The sequence below is a fragment of the Cervus canadensis genome, chromosome 17, assembly GCF_019320065.1.
Source record: "Cervus canadensis isolate Bull #8, Minnesota chromosome 17, ASM1932006v1, whole genome shotgun sequence".
In the NCBI taxonomy this organism is placed as follows: Eukaryota; Metazoa; Chordata; class Mammalia; order Artiodactyla; family Cervidae; genus Cervus; species Cervus canadensis.
The window spans coordinates 14,384,496-14,392,821 of NC_057402.1; the positions used below are offsets into that span (position 1 = coordinate 14,384,496).

At 47.7% G+C, this 8,326-nt stretch overlaps 2 protein-coding genes across 4 annotated transcripts; one reads left to right on the top strand and one right to left on the bottom strand.

Annotated features, from left to right (window-relative positions):
- Window positions 1-65: 65 nt before the first annotated feature.
- SERINC4 (serine incorporator 4) lies at window positions 66-5,671 on the bottom strand. 2 transcript variants are annotated; one of them, XM_043434300.1, is made up of 12 exons: window positions 5,511-5,671; window positions 4,862-5,038; window positions 4,513-4,691; window positions 4,004-4,083; window positions 3,680-3,773; window positions 3,213-3,424; window positions 2,786-2,881; window positions 2,539-2,665; window positions 2,082-2,154; window positions 1,611-1,659; window positions 1,321-1,474; window positions 66-1,127 (listed from the first exon to the last, which is right to left on the bottom strand). In XM_043434300.1, the coding sequence occupies exons 1-12, from the start codon at window positions 5,610-5,612 to the stop codon at window positions 932-934; spliced, it is 1,539 nt and encodes a 512-aa protein (XP_043290235.1). In that variant the 5' UTR covers window positions 5,613-5,671; the 3' UTR covers window positions 66-931. The 2 variants fall into 2 exon arrangements, with proteins under 2 accessions (XP_043290235.1, XP_043290236.1); XM_043434301.1 differs by lacking the exon at window positions 3,213-3,424 and having other exon boundaries at window positions 3,680-5,671.
- On the top strand, window positions 5,670-7,474 carry HYPK (huntingtin interacting protein K). Of its 2 annotated transcripts, XM_043434297.1 has the most exons (4): window positions 5,670-6,393; window positions 6,731-6,786; window positions 7,128-7,179; window positions 7,318-7,474. In XM_043434297.1, the coding sequence occupies exons 1-4, from the start codon at window positions 6,232-6,234 to the stop codon at window positions 7,411-7,413; spliced, it is 366 nt and encodes a 121-aa protein (XP_043290232.1). In that variant the 5' UTR covers window positions 5,670-6,231; the 3' UTR covers window positions 7,414-7,474. The 2 variants fall into 2 exon arrangements, with proteins under 2 accessions (XP_043290232.1, XP_043290233.1); XM_043434298.1 differs by lacking the exons at window positions 6,731-6,786; window positions 7,318-7,474 and having other exon boundaries at window positions 6,202-6,393; window positions 7,128-7,187.
- The last annotated feature ends 852 nt before the right edge of the window (window positions 7,475-8,326 follow it).

The following is an 8,326-nucleotide window of genomic DNA, read 5'->3' on the forward strand; positions in this document are numbered from 1 at the left end:
CCCTTTCCCACCAAAAGGGAAGGGAATTTCATACTCTGAAAGGTTGTGGATATGTAGGCTAAGTTTAAACATCACAGAAAAATTCTTTATTGTACTGCAACAGACAGACAGGTATTGGGTGTGTGGTAGAGATATCCTCTTAAGAGCTGTAGGGACCTCTTTTTTGTGGTTTTTGTCCCTTACTCAGACCTGAGACATCATCCTAAGGATGGAGTTGAGGTCCTGAGAAGGAAGGCTGCAAGACCTAAATTTATGCTCCCTCTTCCTCATTCTTCCTCAGTTTGTTCCTATGCTTGAAAGTTGGCCCAGACCCTGCTGTTGACGGAGTTCCCATGGTTAGCTGCTCTCAAGTGCTCACATTCTCTTCTGTCATTCCTCATGGAATGAGGGTAGATTTTGTCTTCCCATTTCCTTTGACCTCAACATCAGGATTAAAACTTAGGGTAGTCTCTGTGTGCCTTTCTTCCTATGTCCTGGTTTGTTCTAGGGTTCTGGGCTTCTTACATCCCTGTACTCAGGGGTGGACTCCTGTTTTCCTTTTTATCACCAAAGGCAAAGCCAAGTAAGTCTTTGGTCCCCTTTGGTCTTTCCCTGCCCCCATCTCTACCATGAGAGCCAGGAATGAACTGGTGCCACACTGTCTGCTGGGTTAGCAGTGATTCCTGAGCTGCTGACTTGGAAACAGGCTCTTCAGCTGGGTTGAAGAAGTAACAGTAGCTCCAGTGAGTCAGATACTCTGCCTAGGGTATTAGGGTGTGTGTGGCCACTTTTTTCAAGTCAGATGTAACTACTGACTTCAACTTAAAGGGAGGTGACTTCCCATTGTGTCTTTGAGGAATCTGTTGGGCTGGACAGCTCCTGTGAGTTAAGACTTGGGAACTCCAGTTCAAGGGAATTCCAGTTTATGAAAAGTATCTAGATTGGATATTTGTCATTTGGCAATAGTGACACGATGACAATGTCGCCTGAAGATAGGATGCTGGGGGTCCGGGGTTGGGGACCAACAGAACGGTGCCAGTAGCAGCCCCAGATAGAGGAGTACACAGGCCCAGCATGAGGCAACCTTGACCCAGAAGGTAGCCCAGCTACCTGTGGTGAAGGTCTTTTCCAGCTCTGCTCCCTCATAGCTGTGGAACCAAAGTCTCTGGTTAGAGAATCTGCAGGGCTGTGACTTTCAGAGCTTAGAGCTGTCCTACTGCCCCACCAAAGAATATGGTAGACTCGTGTGTCTCGGGAGAACTCAGGACTGGCCTTGAAGTGCTTTTTTCCCTAAAACAACTAGGTTTTTGGAAGAGTATCCCAGGCCCCCCTCCATCCTACCTGAACCAGTTGGTGAGGGTAACCATGACATAAAGTGATGCAAGGAAGAAGACGAAGTGGAAGGCAGAATAGCTATAGGAAAGCTGCTGGACTTGCACTGGAGGAGCTGGAGAGGTCTCTTGGTCAGCTGGCCTGGCAGCCACACCGCTTGGTCCTGGAGAAAGGAAAGAACTGCTGGTAGCAGAGCTGCTCAAACACCTCTTCCTTCCCCCAGCCTCTTTCATGAAGGCATTTGCACTCTTTGGCATTCTGCAGAAATCTACACTTATGGATCCTCACTTGACACTCACCTTCCTCTGGCTCCACTGTTTTAGGGCAGCAGAAACAGAGTGAGGGCTTCTGTAAAATGAAAGGCAGCATGTTTTGGAAAAAGAATGTCTGGGTAATAGTAGAGGAAACTCCTCCTCTTTAAAAAGATTGGTGTGGTGTGACAAGTGGAGGCACACCTGGGTTCAAATTCTAGCTCCAGTATATGACTGGCTATGGGAACTTTGGTAAGATGTTTAACCTTCTGTGCCTCAATTTCTCCATTTGTAAAATGGAGCAAACACCTACCTCACAGGGTTGTTGTGAGGATTAAATTAAATGAGATTGTGTATGTAAAGTATCTAGCACAGTGCCTAGCATATTGTGGGTACTCAATAAAAGGTAACAGCAGCTAGAATCTGAGCATTTTGGGTAGAGGTTGATAGGATGTGTGTGTGTGTTGCTATGTGTGAGGGGGGTTGGGGTATTGGGGATATTGAGCTATCCGTCCTCACCTGGAACTCATAGCTGTAAACCTTGACAATCCACAAGGGCCCAAATACCTCAGCCAGGTAAGAAGCCTCGTTGCTGAGAAGAGACAGTTCTCAAAGTTGATACAGTCAAATAGTAGGAGGGTTACCTGATGGCATTTACTCCCAGCTGATCCCTATTAGTAACTCAGGAGGGTAGTGATCTCCCAAAGCCCCTTTCCCCCCAAAATTTTGAAATTTTTTCATGTGGGGCCCTGAAATCTTTTGTGCTTTTAAAGTTTCTCAAGTCATTTCCCCTGTCCCCTTCGTCTCATACAGATCATCTGACGGGTGCTATTCTTAGAAATTGTTTTTATGAGGAGCTTTCCTCTTACCTTCCTTTAAAGTTTAAATAAACCATGGCCCCAGACTATCTCCTAACCATCCCTGTCCTTGTGAGCATCCTCCCTTCTCACACCTTTCCCTTGACACTTTTACGCACCAAGCAAAAAGCACGCAGGCATACATGATGCCAGCACTCATCATTGCCAGAGAAGTATCTGGTGTGTGGGATTCCATTTTACTCAGGCCAGGCAGGCACAGAGTGTGATTCTGTCCTTGAAGGATTACTGAGAAAGGGCAAGCAACAGAAGAGAAAGATGATAAGAACAAAGAGCTAGGTATTTGGCAGGAGCGAAAAAGGTTTTAGCATGGGTAAACCTTGTTAAGAATCCAGGTCCTTTCCTTACCCCTCTCTGGAGGACGGCTGGACAGTGCAGAGAATGTCAGGTACATGATATAGCAGCTGATGATAGAGGCTTGTAGAAGGCCAGAGCGAGGTTGCTCTGGGGAGAAGGGAAATCATTGCATTAGCCTACTGGGTACTAATTTCCTTCACTGCTACCCTCACCTGTGCTTCTGTCTCCCCACCCTTTGGAGGAAGCAGAGAATTGGTTGAGATTAGGGAGGCAAATGAAATTTGCTATCTGGGCTTCCCTGGTGGCTCCATGGTAAATCTGCCATGGGAAAATCTCATGGACAGAGGAGCCTGGTGGGCTGTGGTCCATAGAGTTGCAAAGGGGTTGTATAGAGAGATGACTGAAGTGACTGAGTACAGTGCAATTTGCTATACTAAAGGCCCCCCCCAATCTTTAATGCTGTAAGGCATGTACCTACTGAGGCGGATGCAGGGAGCGATGGAGAGGAAGGAGAGGAGACCACAGAAACAAAGGTGCAGACTAAGCAGCATCTTGTTGAGCAGGCAGCCAGCTGGGTGCGTGTAGTGTTGGAACAGGAGCACGGCTGCTGCACCTGCCATGCTGTAGAATCCTAGGGTGGTCAGCAGCACAGCGAGGAGCCAGCGGCAGTCTTGGGCTGCACCTGTTTGCCTAAGGGTGGGAGGTGGGCAGTGGCTTGGGGCTCCCAACTCTTGCTTTTACCCGTTATCAGCTATTCCCCCTCTCCCAGAAGATTGGTGAAACTTGTCTATCCCACCTGGCCTACAGCCATCATATTCCTGAGCTTTTCCATATTGCTTAATTGGAAGCTTTGGGGTCATCAACCTGTCATGTCCTTTGCCCAACCTGACTGGGTCTAGTAATGTCAGATTTCCCAGGAAGCCTTCAGGGTTATGTGCTCCTTACCAGTTCTTGTTCCAGGAATGAGCAAAGGCAGTAATAAGCACCAACTGCAGAAGGATGAATGTGAAGCCGCCACATATGCCAATGTAATGCCAGGCTGCAAGTGAGGCACCAGTAGAAAAATGTAACTGATCATATCATTACTCCTGGTCCTCTTCCTATCCTATTTTTTTTTGGCTGTGCTGCGAGGCTTGTGGGTTCTTAGTTCCTCAAACAGGGATCAAACCCGCATCCCTTGCATTAGAAGCATTTGGACTGCCAGGGAAGATTTTTTTCTTAGAAAATCTTTTAGCTTACACCTGCTGATCAGGATGAAACAGAACGTACCTGGAAAGAGATGCTCATCAGGGATGCAGAAGGCAACAGCACAGAGACTTAGCAGGAATAGCAGCTTGAGGAGCCAGAAACTGGTTAAGAAGCAAAGAAAATGTCTCAGAATAGGCAAAGGAGAAAGCAGAACTATAGGAAAGGAGAGAAGAGAGACAACTAAGTAGAGGAAGGGAGGAACCAGTCCCATGTGAGAGGGGCTGGGGACAGGCTGATCACAGCCTATTCCAAACTCTGACTCTGATACCTAAATGACATCTGGACAGTGTTCTAGAGATGACAGAGGGTTTGCATATAGTAACTCCACTGTTATCTCCATTTCAGAAAACTAGAAGATCAAAGAGGGTAAGTGTGTGGCTTGTGGTTACACAGCAAGTATAGTGGAAGCAGGGACTTAAACCTGTTCTCTGTCTTTTTACAGTGCTATGACTTCATCTGGAAATTTCCTTTACTCAGCTTGTGTCTACTTCCCTCCCTGTCCTCTCCCCACCCAAAGAGTACACACAGACCTATTATGTAGCTGTGCTCTTAGGCTGGTGCGGGAGTGGAGGTCGATCAGCAGCATAGCCTGCAGCAGGTGGAAGGTGGCAGTTCCTGCACATACTCGGTATACAGCCCCAGAGCCGCTAAGCACTGGGCACTGAGAGAGGCCAAACAGATGGGCACACAGCCCTGAGGGCATCTGGATCTGGAGGGAAGGTACATGTGAGAAATGGCTGGACAAGTCGTCATGCACAGAGAAGTACCTACTCGTGGGTTCGTCCACTCATGTGTCCCCTACCCTCAAGCCAAATCTCCTTTACCTCAGACTTTCTCCGTTTATCCTTTCCCACTGCAGCCCAGCCTCCTCCCACGTACCCCATGTGCCTTGCCCCAGACTCTTTCCACCACTGTCCTTGACAGCAGGAGGCAGCAGACTGCTGAGGTCCCCACGTGGAGGAGGATGTAGAACAGGCGGCTACAGGGAGACTCTGTGAGAGCGGGCCACCTAGAAGGGCAGCAGCAGGTACAGGGAACGGGCCCACAGCAGGACACCTGAGGGTAGAGCAGATGCAAGGCAGCAAGGTAGAGATTTGCTGAGGACAGGCTTACATTAATACATTTGTGAGGTAAACCCATGAGGCTGAATTCCAAAATATCCCCCTCCCCTCTCTTCTCTCATTTAGGAATTCTCAAGACTGGTTCCAAGCTATTTAGGATTGCTTTCCACTGACCTCACGTAGAGCTTTCATCATAAGAACATAACTGGCAGAACTTCCTAAGAGCCTGTCACATCTGACCTCTAATCTTTCCCAGGACCTAAACATCTGGTACCAGGAAAATAGGAGGAGAGGTTTAATGATAAGTAGTCTTAGATCCAAAGAAGCAGAAGGCCTCAGCAGCAAATGGCAAGTCTGCCATGTTTACCAGCTCCCGTGGGTTTTCCTCCACAGCTTCAGCCACCATTCCCTTCCCCTTTTCAGACAGCTCTTGCTCCAGGGAGTTCTCTGCCCACGTACCCTCTCACCTGATAGAAGGGAGGACTCACTATGACACTGTTGACTCCCCTGCGTTGCGGTGCCAGGCGGAGGGAGGTGTTGGGACTTGTGACCGCTTTTGCACCCACCATCCTTATACCAGGGATTAGGCCCAGGTCCACCAGATGGAAGGCAGATGAGAAAGTAGAAGCTTTCTTTCGTCCTCAGCCCATTGGACTCCTGCTATCCCGTGCTGTTCACCCAATTTAAGGCAGAATGGGGAGGGATACCAGGAAAAGAACACCGACCCCCCCCCCTCCCCCGCCCCCCGGGTCGTGGAAAATGCAGATACCCTGTGAAACTACTTTCTTCCCAGGGCCCTTTGGGCTACTCAGGCTGTTCTCCCCAGATTAGGGAGCAGTTTGCCTATCTGGTCTGTAGATTAGCATTCTTAATTGGTTTAGGATTAGACGTCATTCATCTTGAACAGAGTTCCTTGGGGTGTGTGGGCTGGACCTAGTTTAAGAAAGGCTGGGATGGTCTGCAGTGGTGACGGGTCTGGGACACGGCCTGGCATAAAACACTGTACAAGCCCGAAAGAAAGTCCGAGAGCCGAACTGCTTTGCTTGCTGAAGCTTCTAGAACCAGCGCACTAAAAAAGGTGTGGCCCAGGGCCAGCCCCGCCCCCCATCCCGGCGGAAGTTGCGAGTTAGTTGCCGGAAGTCGTTCTAAGGCGGGGCCGGGCCTGTGTGGCGGCGCGTTGGGATCGATATGGCGACGGAGGGGGATGTGGAGTTGGAGTTGGAGACAGAGACAAGCGGTCCGGAGCGGCCTCCGGAGAAGCCACGGAAGCATGACAGTGGTGCGGCGGACCTGGAGCGAGTCACCGACTATGCGGAAGAGAAGGAGATCCAGAGTTCCAATCTGGAGACGGTGAGGTTGGCCGGGCAGCGTGTTTGGGAGGGCTGAGAGCAGACGGGGCTCGGAGGCCGAAACGGCAAGCCTGGTTCCAGGAGGGGCCCGCATCCCGCTGGTGGGAGGAGGCGAGAGGGAAACTGAACCGTCACTGGGCCCCTCCGCTTGAGAAAAGGAGCTTGATGGAGATGGGGTTTAAAATGGGTCTCAGGTGCGCAGAATTGAACTAAACGTAGGCCCGGGTTCCTGGTTCGCTCGTCATTATGAATCCACACCTCACTCGCTTGTTACTGGTATTTTAGATTGTTAGGAATTGTGAGTAGCAGAGCAGTAACTAGATCTGTCTGTCCCATAGGCTATGTCCGTGATTGGAGATAGACGGTCCCGGGAGCAGAAAGCCAAACAGGAGCGGTAAGTCTTACCTACCTGCCCCACTCAGAAAAAAGCCATCGTTAGGCTTTTGTACTTCGTACTGTTCTTCAACTCTATCACCAATTTATGCAGACCTAAGATTTACGACTTTACTGTTTTGTTGGTGGAAGGAAAGACCTCCTGGCTACACCTGCCTGCTCTAAATATTCCAGGGGATGCGGTGGGATGGGATGTTAGGCGAGGGAGCGGGAGTCCTTTTGTATTTTCAGTCAACAATGTTTATCAAGTCATTTATTTGTAAGGCACAGCTGGGAGTGATCCTTTCTGGGAGTTTATGGTGGAGGTAGAAAATGAGGACTAAAGTACCTGAATATTTTCAGGGAGAAGGAACTGGCAAAAGTCACCATCAAGAAGGAAGATCTGGAGCTGATAGTGAGTAGTAATCCGTAACTACTCTGTGGGTGGGGAATATGTCTTTTGTTTGCTCAAACAAGTGGAGTCCTCACGTTTTGCTGGCACCTTATTGCCCAGGAGGAGACTTCGGTAAAATCATTGATCCTTTTCCTGCAGATGACAGAGATGGAGATCTCCCGAGCAGCAGCAGAACGGAGCTTGAGGGAACACATGGGCAACGTGGTGGAAGCTCTTATTGCCCTAACCAACTGATTTGGGTTTCCTCAGATCCACTGGATTAACTTATTTCAATAAAGATGTCTTTTTTTTTTAAGTTGCAGTTTTATCATTTTGGACCAAGTATAATATATATCATATTTTATTGTGGAAAGTTTACATCTTGGAGTATAACCCTTAATGAACCTATGTTGAGGATTAGTGTAGAAGAGTACCTCATGTTCAGATGTTAGGTAGCAGACCAGGCTCATTCATATGACTAATTCTCGGCAATATTCAAAGTGCACTTAGCGGCTCAGTAAAGTTTACCCCATGGCATGTGTCTCTAGGGTAGCTCATCAATAGCTGAAAGGCCAGCACCTGTCTAGGAGCCACTGTATACAGATATAAGTCACCAATCCAGTTCATAAGCCACTGTGAGTTACAGTTTAGGTACTGAGGTGGGAACAGGTAACTACAATAAGAAATTATCAAAGGTTATGTCTTAGAATTAATTTATGAAAAGACTTTGATTTAATTACTATTTTAATTCTGAACCACAGCACTTACACCTTAAGATTCCATTTTCTAACCTAGAGAGAAAGCAGTTTAAAAGTTGATCAAGTTTGGCCAAGTCACCCTTGCTAAACTTCTGTTTCTTCAGCTGTAAAATGATACATATCTGATAAGATTGTTTTAAGAAGTGATGAGCAGGTACAAGTAGCTCTTACTTTTATTTTGGCTCTAGGGTGATTCTTAGATTCTATCTCTTGGCACATACAACAGTGACTTATATATATCTTTGTGTTTATTACTTCATAGTAATTATTTGCACTCATTTTTATCCTAGGACATTTAAGGATTTATGAATGATTCTGCTAGTGGGGCATTTAAAGATTGTGAAAAGACCTTGCCCTTCTCATTTTTAAATGCAATATAGAGATAAGTCTTCCCCCTGGTTATATGTCAT